Source organism: Leopardus geoffroyi, chromosome C1, assembly GCF_018350155.1.
Source record: "Leopardus geoffroyi isolate Oge1 chromosome C1, O.geoffroyi_Oge1_pat1.0, whole genome shotgun sequence".
NCBI lineage: Eukaryota > Metazoa > Chordata > Mammalia > Carnivora > Felidae > Leopardus > Leopardus geoffroyi.
In genome coordinates, this window is record NC_059328.1 from 163,059,735 (window position 1) to 163,079,929 (window position 20,195).

Below are 20,195 nucleotides of genomic sequence, written 5' to 3' on the forward strand. Positions count from 1 at the left end.
AGATCATTCTATTATTTAATGGCATATAGTTAAATGCTTCATTTCCTTTCTGTTTACAGCTCAAGCACTAGAGCATAATTATGATTAGTTGGGGTACTTACACTATCAGCATTGTTTAGAAGAATAAATTATAGGACTTAACTATGCCTTATTAGTATCTTGTAATGACAGAGGTAGGGAACCTTCTGATTTGCTGAAATCAACATTTCTTCTTGGTAGATTCTTGGTTTCTTCTGAGACTCATATTTCTTAAAGTACCTTTGAAAAGAATTGTTCTAAAAATGGCAAGCTTCTCTTTTAGTCTGTTAAATGTACTGTAGCATTCTGTCATTTGAATATAGATAAATCATTTTAATGTAATTTCATAGACTGTTATAATTGTCATAATATACAGAAAAAGGAAACATGACTGTCCTTAATTTTCTTTCATTAACTTATCCACCTTCTCCTGAATCACCTGTAAATTGGACTGATATTGTGCAAGAAAAGCAGTCTTTAAAAGGACATTTTTTAAAACCTATGATGCTTATCTGTTAACAAGAGAGTGGCAATACCTTGGGGGACACCACATAACAAACAGAAAGAAAGGGTCTTCTCTGTAGAGACACAGTCTTCTCTGTTTATCCTGAAAAAGTCCAGAAGGCAGATGGGCATGAAGCAGTAATAAATAAGCCCATTGGAGCACATACACAGCCCTACAGTTCTGTATCATACCTTCCAATCTGCAGATACGTGAGAAAGCACTTTTGTTTATACTATTGGTTTCTGGAAAGGTACTGTCTACAACCCAATGTTACAAGAGATCTTATATTATTTGTAATTTGAAAACAAAAAATGAGGGGCGCCTGGGTGGCGCAGTCGGTCAAGCGTCCGACTTCAGCCAGGTCACGATCTCGCGGTCAGTGAGTTCGAGCCCCGCGTCGGGCTCTGGGCTTATGGCTCAGAGCCTGGAGCCTGTTTCCGATTCTGTGTCTCCCTCTCTCTCTGCCCCTCCCCCGTTCATGCTCTGTCTCTCTCTGTCCCAAAAATAAATAAACGTTGAAAAAAAAATTAAAAAAAAAAAAATGAGAACTCAAAATTTAGAAGTATAATCATCAGTAAAATTGGACTAGCACACTGCTAGGAACATGATTATTACCAGATTCAATGATCTAGTGTAGGACATAAGGAAAACAGTGATGAAAATAGCAGACTACATTTTTGATTTGGAGATTCTGTCTTAAAATGAAAATGGAGAACCCTCTTGCACTGTTGGTGGGAATGCAAACTGGTGCAGCTGCTCGGGAAAACAGTGTGGAGGTTCCTTAAAAAATTAAAAATAGATCTACCCTATGACCCAGCAATAGCACTACTAAGAATTTACCCAAGGGATACAGAAGTGCTGATTCATAGGGGTACACGTACTCCAATGTTTACAGCAGAGCTTTCAACAATAGCCAAATTATGGAAAGAGCCTAAATGTCCACCAACTGACGAATGGATAAAGATGTGGTTTATATATATAATGGAATACTACTTGGCAAGGAGAAAGAATGAAATCCTGCCATTTGTAGCAACATGGATAGAATTGGAGGGTATTGTGCTAAGTGAAATAAGTCAGAGAAAGATATCATGTTTTCACTCATATGTGGAACTTGAGAAACTTAACAGAAGACCATGGGGGAAGGGAAGGGGAAAAAATAGTTACAAACAGAGAGGGAGGAAGGAAACCATAAATACAGAGAACAAACTGAGGATTGACTGGGGGAGGGGGCGGGGAGGAGAGGGGAAAATGGGCGATGGGCACTTGTTGGAATGAGCCCCCAAACCAAGAGCACACTGTATTCACTGTATGTTAGCCAACTTGACAATAAGTTATATTTTTAAAAAATGGATAGCTCATCTAATAGGTCTTTTTCCACTGCTATTCATTTTATAGAACACTTTTAGATATAGGACTATATCCACAATACTCAGGTCCTCACATTATAATACATGGTCAAATGTATCTTTGATTCTCTCTGACATTAATGGGTTACACAGGCTAGTTAGGTCTTCTGAAGATTACATGGGCATGTTATGTAACTGTGTGGCATAAGAGAATGCCCCAGGATTTAGAATCAAGAGGCCTAGGTTTGGATCTCAGTCACCTGTTAGCTGTGTGACCTGGGATAAGACAATCAAATCCCTGTAAGCCTGTCTCTTTATTTGAAAATGAGGATTACAAATATCTGCCCTGCCTCAGATGAGATAAATATATGAGAAAATACTCTATAAACTATAAAGTTACAAACGTTAGTTCTGTTTAGTTATGGACTTACTAATCTATGAGAGCATGAAACTATATACTTCTAGATTATAGCTAAATTAAGATAATGTAATATTTGTCAAATACTTAACACTATGACACCAAGCCACCTGTAAGGTCCTTATGACATAAATACCTTGACAAATTTACATTATTAATGCTCCTGAAGAGATGGACAAACACGTTAACTCCTTGCTCTTTTATTTCCAGTTTTTATTTTAATGCTTGGTTCATCCTTAATTTTAAAATTCAGTATCCTTGGGGCGCCTGGGTGGCTTGATCGGTTAAGCGTCCGACTTTGGCTCAGGTCATGATCTCACGGTCCGTGAGTTCAAGCCCCGCGTCGGGCTCTGTGCTGACAGCTCAGAGCCTGGAGCCTGTTTCAGACTCTGTGTCTCCCTCTCTCTGACCCTCCCCCGTTCATGCTCTGTCTCTCTCAGTCTCAAAAATAAATAAACGTTAAAAAAAAATTAAAAAAAAAATAAAATTCAGTATCCTTAAAGGAACACCTATATAGTTTCTATTTATAGCCCAGTCATTGAAGAGCCTACTCTCCCTCTCTCACAAACCTCCTGCTTTACTCACAGTTATTTAGTTTCTAAGATTTAGCTCCATTTCCGGTAAGCAAGATGAAGGAGGGCCAAAGGAGGAGAAAAAGGAAAATATATCCACTAGAATCCTTTTGGTGCCAGTGGTAAAATAATAACAATTTGGGGGGTGAGGAGAGTTTTAAAACTACTGAATAAGGAATCTGAAAGTTAATCATAGTTTTCAGTTGTCTGTTTCATTACATTTCTTTTGGTCTCTGCTCAGAAGATATACCATCAGAGACGTCTTTACTGACCCCCTCATTCCTATCCAAACAACTTTGTTTTTATGGTACTTGCCATTACTTGATAATATTTTAATTTTAATGTTATTTTCACATTAAAGTGTAAATTCAATATGTACAAGAACTTTGTTGACAGGTGTATTTGCAGCAGCTGGCACAATCATTGGAACCTAACAGGTCCGTATGAATGAGTGAATGAATGAATGACTCTATCCACAATACTCAGGTCCTCACATTATGATACATGGTCAAAGCACAACATTAACTTTTAACTTAAAAATAAAAATATAAAAAGTAGCTACTAAGGAGATATTTGCTTAGTGGTAGGTGTTCTAAAAAAAAAAAAAAGGATATGTTCAAGATAACTCAATATCCCAAATTGGTATGTTTTATCAGGAAAACAAACACACATAGAAACATAAAATTAGGCAGCCTAAAGAGTTGGAAAGGTTAAGAAGGAAGAGTTGAAAAGGTCAAAAAGCCTTCACCATTTTTGTTCTTAAACAAGAAGTTAACTCAATTGAAGTAAATTGACATTTTGAATAACAAGCTCAAAAACAAGCTTTAATATAAAACAATATGTATTCTAGATGGTAAGAAAAAGTCACTCATACATTTCCACTGATAACATTTAACAATAACTATTTTTATACACACATATGTCTATCTTTTTTATATAATTTAAATCAGAATCTGATCCCTTCTGGACCTGAACTTCTTTCATGTGATTATTGAGAAGAAAAAGAATATATTAGAAAGATGATTTTTAAAGTTTATTTGGATATGACTACTTATTTTAGGTCGACTCTTGAAGGAACTTCAAACTCTGAAGTTGAGGAAAGATAGAATTAATCCTAATTTAAGAAATAGTTAAGAAAAAATATGAGAGATTTTAAAATTTTATTAAAAGATTTATTCCCTTTTGGGTGTAGGCACTGTGGGGTAGTACAAAGTACAGTGGTTTGGAATGAGGCTTTGTGATTTGTTTTAAGTAAACTCTACCCCCAAAGTGGAGCTTGAACTCATGACTCCAAGATCAAGATTCGCATACTCTACTGACTGAACCAGCCAAGTGCCCCGAGAGGTTCTTTTAGATATAAGAATAAATACCTATCACTAACAAATGCTTAGATAAATTAAAGGATTAAATTTTGCTACCTCCTAAAATGTTTGAATTTTTTAAAAGGTTGAAAAGTACAATAACTTACCTATAGGATATCCCAATGCAAAGTCATTACTTTGTGTAGCAAAAATAGGGAATAGTCCAGCTTTGCTGAATCGACTATCAGGACTGGCAACCAGTAAGGTTAAGACACATACAATGAAAAATACGGAAGCTTTGGCAATCAAGATACTATATAGGAAAGACCAATCCACATTGGAAAAATTAAGTACAACCATATTTTTGAATAATAAAGCTGGAAGTGCAAATCTGGAGACAAAATTTCCCAGTCCTTTGGCCTGTGTTGATGTTATGACATTGGCTCTTCCTGCTATGTAGCCACAAAGGACTATGCCAAAGCATTCTAGTAAGGCTGGAAAAAGCCTTGTTATTGACATTGAAGGTGGGTCATTAGTGGAATTAAATCTATGCATCACTGTGGAGGAAAAAGTTTTGCTCATATTGACTGCAATGGTTAAGTTTTCTGCAGGTAAATTGGAAAAAGAATTCATTTTCGTTCACCCTCCAACTCCAACCAGATCTCTGGAAAGAAAGGAAAAAAGATTCAGTGTGACAATAAATCAGAAGACGAATTCTAGTTGAAAGCCTACACTGGCAAACCAAGACTTACCAAATGGCCAAATATGTACACTTTCTTCAACAACCACCAGAGAAAAATTACAATGAAAAAACAGGGGAGGGGGGGCGAGAGTGTTTGCTAACGATAACCTCTTTACTCTCAATGGTGGGTCAGCTCAAAATATTTATGTTGCTGTCCTATTTTCAGTATCAGACATGATTAAGATAAGATCCACAAATATGAGAGCTGCAGTGATACCCCATGGCTCTCTCCCATGATCCACACTTGAGCTCCACCTAGTGGGTAAGAGCTTGGGGCCCACAGAGTCTCTCCTGAATGTCCACCTGCATCCAAATTCCCTGGAAATTTCAGTTCTCAAGGCTACATACTGGATAGGAGAGTACTGCCTAGCCTGTGGTCATACTTGAGTACAGGACAAGAAGAAAAATATAGTAGAGTACCACATAACAATTTTATCTCTTCATCTGTGAAATGGCAATAATACTATCTACCTCACTGGGATTTGAGATGATTCAAGTCCCTTATAATCACATCTGGCACAAAGTAACCACTTAACTTTTGGTAGTATATAAAAGAGAATGAAAAAAAAAAAAATGATGGCATCCTACCAGGCTACCCTTAGTTCCTTTTATACTAGCATCAGATATTTGCCTTCTTGAATGCCCCATAGTTCCCTTTGTGTCACAGGGACTTTGTACATGCTGTTCAGTCTAAAATGTTCTCTTCTCTACCTGCCATTCTCTATGTAATAACACCTGCTCACCCTCTAAATCATATAGTTCAGGAGTTTCTTCATCAGGTAAGGCTTCACTAACCCCATAGCCAAGTCTTTTCCAAATAGAATCAGATTCCTTACCCGTAGGCTACTTTTTGCAGTTTGTAATTACGCTATGCATTAGAGTGACTATTTGATTTATGTCTATCTCTTTCACTAGACTTTAAGTGCCACACAAGTAGGGACTCTGCATGTCCTTGCTCACTGTTGTATACCTAATGCCTAGCACAGTGCCTGGCACACAGGAGGCACTAATATATTTATACTGAAATATTTACATATAAATATATATACTTATATATATATAGTATATATATTATTTCGATGAATGACTAAAATATTAATCTGCTCTTAAAACTTTCACCTTTTATTTTTAATGTTTATTTATTTTGAGAAAGAGAGAGAATGCATGGGGGTGGGACGGGGGGGGGGTGGGGGGGAAGAGAGAATCCCAAGCAGGCTTCATGCTCAGCCCAAAGCCTGATGTGGGGCTCGATCTCATGACTGTGAGATTACGGCCTGAGCTGATATCAAGAGTCAGACGCTTAACTGAGCCACTCAGGCACCTCAAACCTTTTGCCTTTTAGTGGACCAATGTTCTCTTTTAGGAACTATCTAGTTCATGGACAGAAATCTTTTTTTTCTGAATGATAAAGTATTGTAAGTTTTTCACTATAGCAACAGGCCATGACCACAAAATATGTTCTAAAATGTTCCAAAGCTATTCTAAAATGTTAAAGAACACAACGTGTGTTGTAAAATGTCCTAAAGATGTTCAGAAAATGCTAAAGCTAGAAAGAATTTGTTATGCTAGCATTACAATACTTAATCAGACTCCCCTCTTGCTGCCAGGGACACAATGAACATGAGGTTTGGGCCACTTTGCAACTAATCAGCTTTCATGAGTAACTCAAAATTTATATGGTGACAATTGCCAATTTCTAAGTGATTATTCTGGGTTAACCATCTAAAGTGGACTTATATAAGGTAGAAAGTAAAAATGCTCACGATTTCCGAAATTTACAATGCCCAGGGGTAAGTTTTCAAACACCCACATGACATCAGAAAGACTCAGATAGCAGGCCAGAGAGCAGCAACAACTAATACACGGGGTGTGGACAAGCCAATTTTCTCTGTGCTACCCTCATATAAACTGAACCATTTAAAAACCTTGGATGTAATCTGGATCCGGACAAGTGTTGTTCTACCAGGATTAGATAGGAGTGGTCAATATCCACAAAACCGATAATAATCACATACTTGAAGTTTACCAAATAACCATCAAATTATATTCTGGGAAAGCTAATGGTTGGGATAGGTACCATTAGTTGAGGTAAAGAGCTGGTAAACAAAGGTATTAAACATTTGGAGCCCCTAACAGGTGTGGACCTGAAAAGGCAATGCCAAAGAATAAGATGACAAACTTGTCCAGTCTTATGTTATTTCTTTAAAATTCCCTATATTTCTTTGCCTGGAATATTAATAACTCATACTGGTCATTATCCCTTATTTGTACCGCACTCACATATCAATGTATTACAATAATTTTTTTAACGAACAGTTTTAACTAAAATAGTGGCTGTTCTTTTTTAAAAAAAATTTTTTTTTCTTAACGTTTTATCTATTTTTGAGACAGGGAGAGACAGAGCATGAACAGGGGAGGGTCAGAGAGAGGGAGACACAGAATCCAAAACAGGCTCCAGGCTCTGAGCTGTCAGCACAGAGCCCGATGCGGGGCTCGAACTCACAGACTGTGAGATCATGACCTGAGCCAAAGTCGGCTGCTTAACCGACTGAGCCACCCACGCGCCCCAAATAGTGGCTGTTCAATTAAAAGAGTCAAATAGACCTGAACCCAATTTTGAGCCTTTTCACTTACCAACTCTTTGGGCAAGTTAAGTGCCCTCTCTGAACCTTAGCTTCTTCAACTGTAAAATGAGAGTAAACACCTCCTTAAAGGGATATTGTGAGGAGTGGAGATTTTATTGTTCACACAGATTTTATAAGTTCACACTTCAGAATTTGTAAGTTCACCCAGCTTATCACAGTAGCTTATCACACTGTAGGTCTTCAAGAAATGGTAGCAACTGCTATCAGGAATTGTGGTCCTAAGAACAGTAACAAATTAAATATAATTCATTGTCTTAGGCCAGTTCTTCAAACTTGGTATTAAAGATTCTCCAACTAAAATAGAGAGATGGGTGTGGTTTGTGAGATCGAGCCCCGAGTCAGGGTCTGTGCTAGCAGTGTGGATCCTGCTTGGTATTCTCTCTCTCTCTAGCTCTCTTCCCCACCCCACCCCCTCCTCAAAATATATAAAAATAAACTAAAAGAAAAAAACAATAGAGAGATGGGATGGGTCATAGGTTATCAACTTTTGTTTCATACCAAACTAAGAGGAGTTCACTTTAATTCAGTTTGATCTCAAATAGTTTATAGCAGGGAAGGGAGAGCTCTTCATTTTTCTCAAGGTGATGGTCAAATAGTTGTAGCACTGCCCATGATTAACTGTCAGTTAGTCAAAAATTAAAAGACAAACTTTGAAAAGTAATCTGCCCCTACCCATAAAGATTCCTTTAATGTTCCTCCATATTATAAAAACAATACTTGCTAACAGAGGTAAGGTCAAAACCACCAAAAAGCACTTACAAAGGTTTCTCATCCCCCCTCCCCCCCCCCCCCCCCCGCAGTGGGAAGAGTATATGCTTTTTAAAGCATTCTTTTAAAATGAACAGGAACCACAGCAACGGAAGTTTTTAAAAAATCGCATCCAGTCTTTTCATCTCATTAAAAACAAGGGTTGTTAACAGAACAAACAAGTTGATCTGTCATAGTAAAAGACTGCTCACTGGCCACTCACTGGGGTGGGGAGTGGAGAAATGCTATACACAAACCACTTCTAGCCACTGATATTTGGTTGACAACGTGAAGGAACCACTGAGACTGTAAACAACTGCCACTATTAAGTGAAAATGGGGAAGGGGGCTCTGATTTATTTCAAAGAGAAAGCTTTAAATTCTTAGGCTGTCTATTCTCACACACCCAATATCCACGATCCTGTGGGAAAAGCATAATATACTACGGTACTATTAAAGCATTCTTCAACATCAACAGTCACACCATCCACCCACTCCCACCTACTTGCAGAGGACCAAATGTCCTTCCTAGAGACCCAGGGTGGGGAGCGCTGAGCACTGCCTCTTCCCTTGTCAGCAGGCACAGACTTTGGCCCTCCAAGATAAGGATGCGGAGGGACCTTAACCAAACAGGCTGCCCAGAGACCAGCTGCCACCTAGTGCCTGGGCAGACGGCACTGGAAACGGAAAGGCAGAATGGGGTCTGTGCCTGGGATAAAAAGTTGGTCCCTCAGCTTCCTCAGGACCTGGGATTAACAACGTCATGGTAACTGACATGCTCCAAAAAGGGGCAAGGAAGAAAATTCGGTGCAGTGCTCTAGGTACCTGGGCAGGAGCTCCCAGAGCAGATACTGAGGCCACCCCTCGGGATAAAAGGAAGAGTCCGAGAATGACAGCGTGGACGTAAGTGCAATGAGGTGCTCCTCAAACTGGGGTATGGCAGTTCTGTCTGTCACTGGAGGGGACAAGCTGTCCCTTCCCCTATGTTAAGTCTTCCTGGGTGGCTCCGGAGGTCCTAAAAGCGAACGCTGCGGGACAGGCGCCGACAGCTGACTGCACGCAGCCAGGGTGCCAAGGGCGGGGCACTGCCCACCTGCCCAGACCCGAGGGGCGGGGATGGGGGCACCAAGGGTACGCAAGGCCGAGCCTGGGCCGGGCAGATTCGCGTCCCGGGGCCCCATCTCACCTGCTATGTCTGCAGCCCCTGGGCCACGAGAAGGGAGTCGATGCTCGTGGTGGGCCAACCAGGGAGGAAATCACCGTCATCTCCCACCCCAGCCCTCTTCACTGAGAGCTGCGGGCTGCTGGCGGCCGACTACAGCAGCTCTGTCACGTTCCGAGAAAGTGAGGTGCGGGTGTGCGGTGGCCAGGTCAGCTCCTCCCCGCGCCGGCCGCGCGGCCCCGCCTCGCCCCGCCTTTAGGCTCCGCCCCCGGCCTCAAGTCTAAGAGCTGCACCGCCCTGGGAACCTCCGAGCCTCCTGACCCCTGGACCCGCCTTCAAGCCCCGCCCCTCGCCACGAGCCTCCGAGCACACGTCCTCGGCCCCGCCTTAGGCTCCTCCCTCGCCGCGAGCCTCCGAGACGTTGGGTCTCTGGTCCCGCCCTCAGGCACCGCCTTCGGCCGCCGAGAGGTGGGGGAAACACTCGGTCCTTGGCTCCGCCCCCGCGCCGCCGGCTGCTGGCCGCCCAACTGCTAGACTCCCGCGGCGAGACTTCCGGTACCCGGCTCTCGCAAAATGGCGGCTGCGGTGGGCGCTTTTCCAGTCTCGTTTTCGTCGTTTTCAATTCAGGTGTGGAAGCATCTCGTCCTACCGCCTAACTCCCAACTTCTTGTGACCCGCAAATTCATGTGTTGGTTTGACTAGTCATTTGATAGCACAGAGTTTAAAATAGGACCTGGGTTAGAATCTTGCCTTTCCCCTTTCCCAAGGCAGTGCGACCTTGACCTTCCTAAATCAGAGCTTAAAATGTAGTTTTGGCACTGTGTTTAATTTAGATACAATAAGCAAGCGCCCAGTCCCTATTTGTGTTTTTGTTGTGTGGGAAAACTGCACGCATATTCCCTTAGTGTAGTGAGAGGAAATTCCTTATATTGGTGGAAAACTTCCTGAGCTTGAAATGAAGTGGTCCCAAATATAGAGCTCCATTTTAAACCTGATGAAAGCTTGTATTTGTATTAGTCTTTCAGAGTCAATATTGTTTCAAATTTAAGATATTTATAATATTACATTTAATATCTCCACAGGCTCTACTTTGCACCTTTAAATTTTTTCAGTCTGGCAACTTCAGTGTCTTCCTATCATCTTGGTAGTTTTAGTGCAAAGATACAAATTTGTATGGCTCAACTTGAAAAATCACAGTAAGCTAAGGATTGGTTAAAAGTTCAGAAAAGTAAGCAGGAAAAATGAGTGGAAACAAACTATAGAAAAGTCATGCATTCTACTCCTGTTCTCACTTCACCTTTGTTCTCTACCTTCACTCTTAATGGCCTTATATTTTCCCTTTGAACCTGGCTACTTTTTTTTTTTTAATCTTCTGAATATACTATCTCAAGACTAAAAGGATTTCTGTTTAGCAAGTGTGAAGATTCGTTCAACTAAATACATACTGAGTTTTGACTTTTAGGAGAATACATGAAGATATACCTGGAAAGGTAAGTTAACGTCAACCTCTAGGAGGTTCCTTAGGTTGGTCTTAGAGTTTGGGCCTTATCCTCTGACCACAGTAAAACCATTAAATATGTTTTGACAGGAATGTGTCATAATGATCACATTGTTTTTGGATATGTAATCTGGAAGCTTTCCCAGGATTAGTTGAAAGACTGGAAGCAAGAAAAGCAAAAGACTTTGGGAAGAACCTAGACTCTAGGAAGTAAAGACATACGTACTCTGGAGTGATGATAGTGAAAAGAATGGAAATGGCCTGAGAGACATCACAAAAGGAGAAGTGAGGGGACTGGATTACTGATAAGACCAAAGAAGAGTAAAGAGATAATGAACCCAAGTACTTACTCCATTACAGTAAGGAACAGGAATTGAGCCAGGCAGCCTCTAATAGCCTTCCTAGTTCTAAAGTTCCTTTATTTTCTATTGTTCTACTATCTGAAGATGAAAGGAAAAAATATTTCAAATGAGAGAAGCAGTTACAAGAAGAAAATAATGAATTTGATTTTAGGTCTAAAATCTAAAACCTTGATAAATTATCTAGTTCAGTCTCCTCTCTTGAAGGAGTTGTCATCATCCTCTCCATCAGAGGTCGTAGAGATTCAGCAGTTGGTCTAAGAACACCCAGCTAGTTGGTGCAAGGTATTGGGAATGTAAGTGCTCACTGTCCTGTAAGCTAACTGCTCCTGAAGGTATCAACACATGTAAGTAGAGATTGCTGATAGACACCTAGAGAGAAAACAGAAGCTCAAGAGAGAAAAAGAATAGAGCTAAACATGTAGTTTGGAGATACCTGTATGGAGTGGATGAGTTTTCTGAGAGCAGCTTGTACAGGGAAATTCTAGGAATAGAATGTATACAGAGATGAAAGACTTCATTAAAAAATCATTCTTAGATAGGTAATTACTGAATGCCAGGAGAAAACCATTCAATTTCACTTTCATATCTGCTAATCAGTCTGTAAGATGCTGACCTACATATACTATTAACTGAAAGAAGGGCAGAAAAGCTAAAAGTTATTCAAACTAATGGAGGGAAGCTGTAAATTAATCTTAATTCTTACTTACGAATAAACAGGACCTGTTCCTTCACACACACTGATATGGTAGGAAAAGATACAATTCAGTAGGGAGAGAGGGAAAGGATAGGACCTGAGGTCCCTGGGTGGAGAAAACATATTGGAACAATGCTGGGAGGATCTGACCACAGCAAAGCCCCTCAGGTGTAAGGTTCCTCTTAAGAATGTAACAGACATTACCTCCTCCCCCTCAGGTTTCCCTCAGTAATTTGACAAAGAGATCTGACTAAAAAAAAGTAGACCATAAAATGGATGATCCACAAGGAAAGGTGTGGCCATAGACCACCCCTCATACACTAGAAATGAGCCAATCAGGAAACAACCAGCACCTAGAGCTATCAAGCCCATAAGGGTAGAAACTTAGGAGGAACAAAAAGGAGGGTAAAAGGGGGGAGGGGGTGACCAGTACCTTATAAAACAAGGACCCTTGCCTGTAGTCACAGGCATTCACCTTCAAATGTCCCGTCTGTAAAAAGAGCTTTCATACTATCCTTACTTTCTAATCTTGTACTTTAATAAACTTTGCCTGCTGCTCATTTCGTGTCCACCTCTTCATTCTTCGAAGCAGCAAGACAACAAACCCTAGGTATTGAGGTAAAAAAATCCTGCAACACCGATACCCAACTCTAGTCGGTCAAGATTGACGGGAGGAATAAACCAAGTGGTTTGTATAATGACAAGGGTCATGTAGGATAGATGTTGAGGCAGTGTCATATAATGTAGATTCCTGGCAAATTTTGCTTTTTTCCGTAATGAAGTAGCTCTAATTTTTTTTTCTGATTTTGAATGTAGTAAATAATTATGAAATATTAATATAATAGAGAAAGGAAGGAAGAAACTAAAAATCACAACACGTACAGATAATTTCTGTATGCTTTCACATACATTTTATTATGTAAGTACCTTTTTTCTATGCATATGTAGATTAAGAAAATAGGATCATATGATTTTTTTATATGCATGGTTTTTAATAACCTTTTAAATTTAATAATGTATAATTAACATTTTTATCCATATATATAGATCTATATAATTTTTTTTATCTATCAAGTATTCCCTATTGAAATTTTGAGTATGATCTTCCTTGAAAAAGTGGCACTCTGGGCCATCCATAGAGTCTTATCAAAGATGTGCAAAGAGGAAGACATGTCTAATATGATTTTTTTTTTTTTTTAGTTTCTTTAAAACTCCATATCACCTTTCCATTTCTCTTTAGGGATACATATGATTCCAGAGAAGCGATCTTCACTTTGTCTTCAGAGGTGGTGTGACTAACCTAGGCTATCCAATCAGTACATTCCATCCCTTTGGACTCGGTGATTTAGTCAGGGTGGGCATTGGCTCTAAGGTAGTTTGATGAATGACTCTTAGGACTTTTGCTGAGAATGCTGTCTCTTGCTTGCTGGACAGGAGGAAGATGCTGGTGGCCATCTTGGGACCATGAGAGGAGCTAGTCTTAGAATGATGCAGACACCAAGGAAGGCACAGCAGAGAAAAGGAAACAAACGGTCCTTGATGACATATTGAGTTATAGAATCAAGCTTCACTTGAAGCCATGATTGCCTGAAGCCTGTGGACTTCTCATTCATGTGAGCCAATCAATTTTCTTTATTGTTCAAGCAAGTTTGAATTGGGTTTTCTGTTACCTACAATCAAATGTGTAGAAAAAAATTCTAGAAGAAAATGTTAACAGTAAATATCTCTGAGTGGTGAAAATAGCCATGATTTTTTTTTTCTGTGTAGAATAGTTCCCAAAATTTCTACCAAAAAAAAAAAAATGCATTAATTTTATTAAGAAAAAGCATGGAATAAGTCATAAAGTGTATATTTTGGCTATGTGGAAATGGTGAACAGTACCTAATAGTAAATATTTTTCTAAAACATATTTAAAAGCCACTACTGTATATTAAACTAGGTATACAAAATCCACACATAAAATAGAGTAAGAACATTGATACCGTGCAATATATGAATTTATATAAGGCTAAGGCTTAATCTTTATAAGGTTAATCTTTGTATCCTTAGATGTTCCATAAATGGTTTTTGAATGATTGACTAACCCAAATGGCCTACTAGCTATCAGAATGTTAAAATGTTCTTTCATTCAATGGGAACTATTTGATATAAGCAACTGTCATATAGCTTTTTTATAATAGCTGGATTTCTTATTTTTTCCAGCTTTTCCTTTGGCCCAGGTTTATAGCCTTATTTAAATATTCTCCCAAGGGGCGCCTGGGTGGCGCAGTCGGTTAAGCGTCCGACTTCAGCCAGGTCACGATCTCGCAGTCCGTGAGTTCGAGCCCCGCATCGGGCTCTGGGCTGATGGCTCAGAGCCTGGAGCCTGTTTCCGATTCTGTGTCTCCCTCTCTCTCTGCCCCTCCCCCGTTCATGCTCTGTCTCTCTCTGTCCCAAAAATAAATAAAAACGTTGAAAAAAAAAAAATAAATAAATAAATAAATATTCTCCCAAATTGTGGGAGTTTTTTGGTTACTTTAAATGCTATAATTAAATAATTTAATTTCTGGACTATCAAGCTAAAGCCCTTAAAAGTACCTTTTAATATGCACATATAAAAAAATATACACATACATATATTATGTATGTGTGTTTGTGTTTTTGCAATTACATAATAACTACCCCCCTTTCAATCTGCTAGTAAAATATTCATACAGAGCTACCAGGTTGGTGAACACGTGGAGGTGCTGGGAGAGTGGCTTTCCCAGAAAGGGCATGGAGCTTGGCACCCAGTCCCACATACCTTGTCTTACACCTCTCTTCCAATTTGGATGTTCATCTGTATCCCCCTTTATCATATCCTTTTGTAATGAACTGGTAAATGTAAAAAAAAAATATATATATATTATGTATAATATATATATATATTTTTTAAACCAGTGAGGGAAGTGGAATGTAAACCTCTCACCTTGTTATTGGTCTTATTTACCTCAGGTAAGGCTCAGATGTGGTTAAATAGGCAGAGGCTTTTTCTGGGCAAGCATTTAAAAAGTTAAGCGGAAAAGGATAAAACCAGAATTACTAGGTTATAAAACTGAAAGCTAAACTACTTAGGTAATATAGGGTACAGAAATCATACAATAAAAGCATGATGGCTTTGGAGGTCTATCCAACAAGAAGGACTTAGCTTCTTGATACTTGTGGTTTTGTTTCAACCACTGTTTTGTTGTTGTTGTCGTTAAGGGGTTAGAGATTAGAAACATAAAAATGAAAAACAAAAAAATTACACCTGTTTTTATTACTAGTTTGCTCATTTAAAAATGTTCTCATAGACAACATTTGTTTTATAAACTATTATTAAAGAAAGACTCATAAGTGTGTAGAGAATTTTGTAATCTAAGTAATCTCTAAGATGAAAACCTGTAACTCTAAGCAACTTTGTAAAATATAAAGAGGAAGTGGAGAAAACTTCAGATTTAACTTTGATTTTGGAGTAAGAAGATCTTTGATGCTTGTTAATAAATGGATAGAACCTTTACTTGACACATCCCCAAAGGCAAGGGAATTAAAAGCAAAAATGAACTACTGGGACCTTATGAAGATAAAAAGCTTCTGCACAGCAAAGGAAACAACCAACAAAACTAAAAGGCAACCAACGGAATGGGAAAAGATATTTGCAAATGACATAACGGACAAAGGGCTAGTATCCAAAATCTATAAAGAGCTCACCAAACTCCACACCCGAAAAACAAATAATCCAGTGAAGAAATGGGCAGAAAACATGAATAGACACTTCCCTAAAGAAGACATTCGGATGGCCAACAGGCACATGAAAAGATGCTCAACGTCACTCCTCATCAGGGAAATACAAATCAAAACCACACTCAGATACCACCTCACGCCAGTCAGAGTGGCCAAAATGAACAAATCAGGAGACTATAGATGCTGGAGAGGATGTGGAGAAACGGGAACCCTCTTGCACTGTTGGTGGGAATGCAAATTGGTGCAGCCACTCTGGAAAACAGTGTGGAGGCTCCTCAAAAAATTAAAAATAGACCTACCCTATGACCCAGCAACAGCACTGCTAGGAATTTACCCAAGGGATACAGGAGTACTGATGCATAGGGGCACTTGTACCCCAATGTTTATAGCAGCACTCTCAACAATAGCCAAATTATGGAAGGAGCCTAAATGTCCATCAACTGATGAATGGATAAAGAAATTGTGACTTATACACACAATGGAGTACTACATGGCAATGAGAAAGAATGAAATATGGCCCTTTGTAGCAACATGGATGGATCTGGAGAGTGTGACGCTAAGTGAAATAAGCCATACAGAGAAAGACAGATACCATATGGTTTCACTCTTATGTGGATCCTGAGAAACTTAACAGAAACCCATGGGGGAGGGGAAGGAAAACAAAAAAAAGAGGTTAGAGTGGGAGAGAGCCAAAGCATAAGAGACTGTTAAAAACTGAGAACAAACTGAGGGTTGATGGGGGGTGGGAGGGAGAGGTGGGTGGGTGATGGGTATTGAGGAGGGCACCTTTTGGGATGAGCACTGGGTGTTGTATGGAAACCAATTTGACAATAAACTTCATATATTAAAAAACAAACAAAAATAAATGGGTAGAACTTTTGAGTAAATAACGAGCTCAAAAGAAATCTAACACCTCCTCAGCACAACAATTAAGCACAAACGTCAGAAACATTCTCCCAGTAGAGTATGTATTTTAAGGAGTTCTTGTCCTCTTCCTTCTTCTTTTGATGGACAGGTTCTCTATCTGTGTTGATTTCCATAGTATCCTCAGTGCCTGGAACAGTGCTTGGCACATAGCAGACCCTTGATAAATATCTGTTGACCTCCTAACTATTGGAATGCCAGCTGAACAAGTTTGTAAAGTTTCTGTTTTTAGAGAATCACTTCAAAGGGAAACACCTGCTCTTATTCTGCTTCTTTCAACTGTCAACCAACGTAACGGACAGGGAACAAGTATCAGAACTCAAGTCTCTGTGATCATTTTCGTGACTGACAATGGCTGAAACACAATAAATCATGGGAGTATCATCTTTTGCTCGTGACATAGACTAATTATGATAGTGTCCCAATAGTGAATTCTACACATATTTAAATATCCCCAGAATTCAAAAACTCATTTAGGAACCTAGTCAGAAAGAGGCCTGGGCACTAGATTTGGAGATGGTTGTTCTTGGAGGATAAAGTTGATAAGCATAAGCTTCTCAGTGCAGTGTTAAGTGCTCTGCAATCTAGGCTTTTATATCTAATAGCATGATTAACTATATCCTCAAGTCTGGCTTATTAGTTTTAATGGCCTAACTCAAATGCCCTTACAGGGGTTTATTATGCTCAAATATTTTGGAGACAAGATGTTTATAGTAATGTTAAAATTTGATAAAATTCCCACAAGGTTCTTAGAAATTTCATTTCATATGTTGCCTCAGTAGCTGGTCAAGGACTTTTTTTTTTTTTTTTTTTTTTAACATAATGGTCTTCATCAAACCAAGAACTAGTATTAAGAGTTTAAGCCCAATATTTGCCATAGTGAATAGAATTGTTTATTTTATTTTATTTCATTTCATTTTACCTATTTATGTATGTATGTATTTTATTTTTGTGATATACCACTTGAATTTTTTTTTTCAAATTTTTATTTAAATTCTAGTTAGTTAACATATAGTGTAATATTGGTTTCAGGAGTACAATTTAGTGATTCATTACTTACATGTAACACCCAGTGCTCATCATAACAAGTGCCCTCCTTAATGCCTATCACCCATTTAACCCATCTCCCCAACCACTTCCCCTCCAGCAACCCTCAGTTCATTTCTCTATAAGTGAGGACTCTGTTATTGTTTGCTTCCCTCTCTTTATTTTCCCTTCCCCTATGTTCATCTGTTTTGTTTCCTAAATTCCACATGTGAGTGAAATCATATGGTCTTTTTCTTTCTCTGACTGACTTGTGTTGCTTGGCATAATACACTCTAGCTCCATCCACACAGTTGCAACTGGCAAGCTTTCTTTTGATTGCTGAGTAATGTTCCATTGTATATACATCACATCTTCTTTATCCATGGAATTGTTTGTTTTAGAGGCAAAAGAAGATTATCCCTGAGGGCAATTGAAACAGTTTTTAGATATCTTCAAAGTACAAGCAGTGGTCCCAGTGAAGAAGCATGTTTGAATATCTCTTTCAACCACTGTAATTTTGCTCATCCAACCACGTGTGTCAAAAATTACAGTATGAAGGAAATGGCCAGTTTTCTTATTTGTCCTAAATTCCTGTGCTAAGTTCAGAAGGTGGTGAGCATGAAGGGAAGGTGACCTTTGTTACAGGGAGTTTAGCCTGTGTTGGGAGGTTGGAGAAGAAAAAGCCTTCATGGGAGTAGCTACGCATTTCAAAAAATTGTACTGCATTAGTAGAGGTAATTACAAAGTAACTCAAGTAAGAGAAATTTGTCTCCTTCCCTGGCTTCTAGAAAGGGAAATAGGGAACTTTTGTATCAGTCCCACTGAGATTAAGCAACCAACAGGGAAGCTGTTGGTAAGGAGACAACTGGTGCAGAGATGGTGCTATTGGTAATATTCTACAGAAGGATAAAGGGAGGAGGGATAGGATTTGGACACTTCCTGCAATCTGACAAGAGCTTTCTATTGTTTCCTCTTTTAGGCCTCAATCTTGTGTTTTCAACACTGTGTCATTTTTCTCTTTCTCAGCATTTTCTCATGTGTTCAGTCTTCTCATTTCATTATGCTAAGCCAGAGAGTTGGTGCTAACAGGCTATCTGCTTGCTGTATACATTATTTGTTAATACGATTTGCATGTTAGTATGGGTTACTGATCAAGGACATGGGAGAGTCAAATGATCAAATAAATGGAAGAACACAAGGGTGGGAATCGGTCATAAGGATTGAGGTACAGAGTGTAAAAAAGCAGAATGTTTAATCATGGTCAGTAGTCCAAAGATCTATAGGAATAGTTCTCAACCAGGGCTTCACACCAGAACCACTTGGGGAATATGCATTTTAAAGATACAGATGCCAGGGCCCCAGCCAGACTTACTAAGTCAACATCACTGGGATCAGGTCCAAGATGTGAATTTTTTTTTCTAGATTCTGTAGATGATTCTAATGCAAACTACTGTCCAAGAGCTACTCATTCAGGGAATAAACTAGAAGTTACATATCTGTTTCAAGGACAGGCAAGAATATTTGTCTTAGAGGAGAGCAGAAAAAAATTTCTGGAGTCTCAGTGCTCTGTGGTGAGACATATGTTCTCATGATATAGAAAAGGAGACACTGAATCTGACAGCTTCCTTCAGAAATCCATTTCAATAGCCAAATTCCTATCAGGACGTTGTTCCTCATGTGAAAACCGTTTGTTTGTTTGTCCTTTGTAGAGAAAAGCAAAACAAAACAAAACTGATCACTGTCTTTGTGTCTTGTGTATATACACCATTTCTTCACTATAGTGCCATTATCAAATCCCAGTCAGAAAGCTGTGGGTGAAACTAGAAGAAGTAATTTTATGACACACTCAATAACTAACCCAGTACATTTACTGTATTGTGTATTAGGTAGCAACCCCAGTGCGGTCACTTCACTGTCTCTTAAAACTTCAGTTTTTGAGAAATAACCATAATTCCTCTTATCTTTCTTCAGAGATGTTATTTTCTAAAATACGGCTCTTTACTAATCTTTTCCTTCATAGTTTACACATTTGGTGTCTTATTTTAAAAATCCTCCCCTCGAGGGAGGCAAACCATAAGAGACTCTTAAATACAGAGAACAAACTGAGGATTGATGGAGGGGAGCAGGGGAGAGGGGGAAATGGGTGATGGGCATTGAGGAGAGCACTTGTTGGGATAAGCACTAGGTGTTGTATATAAGCGATGAATCACGGGAATCTACCCCCCAAACCAAGAGCACACTGTATACACTGTATGTTAGCCAACTTGACAATAAATTATATTAAAACAAACAAACAAATAAATAAATAAAAAATCCTCCCCTCAGGGCGCCTAGATGTCTCAGTTGGTTAAGAGGCCAACTTCAGCTCTGGTCATGATCTTGCCATCCGTGAGTTTGAGCCCCACGTTGGGCTCTGTGCTGACAGCTCAGAGCCTGGAGCCTGCTTCAGATTCTGTGTCTCCCTCTCTCTCTGCCCCTCCCCCACTCATGCTCTG

At 39.3% G+C, this 20,195-nt stretch overlaps 1 protein-coding gene across 3 annotated transcripts in view; it reads right to left on the reverse strand.

Annotated features, from left to right (window-relative positions):
- The window catches only part of GPR155 (G protein-coupled receptor 155), a 58,130-nt gene extending 38,190 nt beyond the window's left edge, over positions 1–19,940 (reverse strand). For 2 of the 3 annotated variants that reach the window (XM_045480249.1, XM_045480251.1), the window contains exons 1-2: positions 9,480–9,683; positions 4,328–4,824 (exon numbers count right to left, since the gene is read on the reverse strand). In XM_045480249.1, coding sequence (XP_045336205.1) covers positions 4,328–4,793 — 466 coding nt within the window. In that variant the 5' untranslated portion in view covers positions 4,794–4,824; positions 9,480–9,683. Of the gene's footprint in view, positions 1–4,327; positions 4,825–9,479; positions 9,684–19,929 lie in introns of those variants that run through there. The other variant, XM_045480250.1, reaches the window with a different exon arrangement.
- Positions 19,941–20,195: the final 255 nt, after the last annotated feature.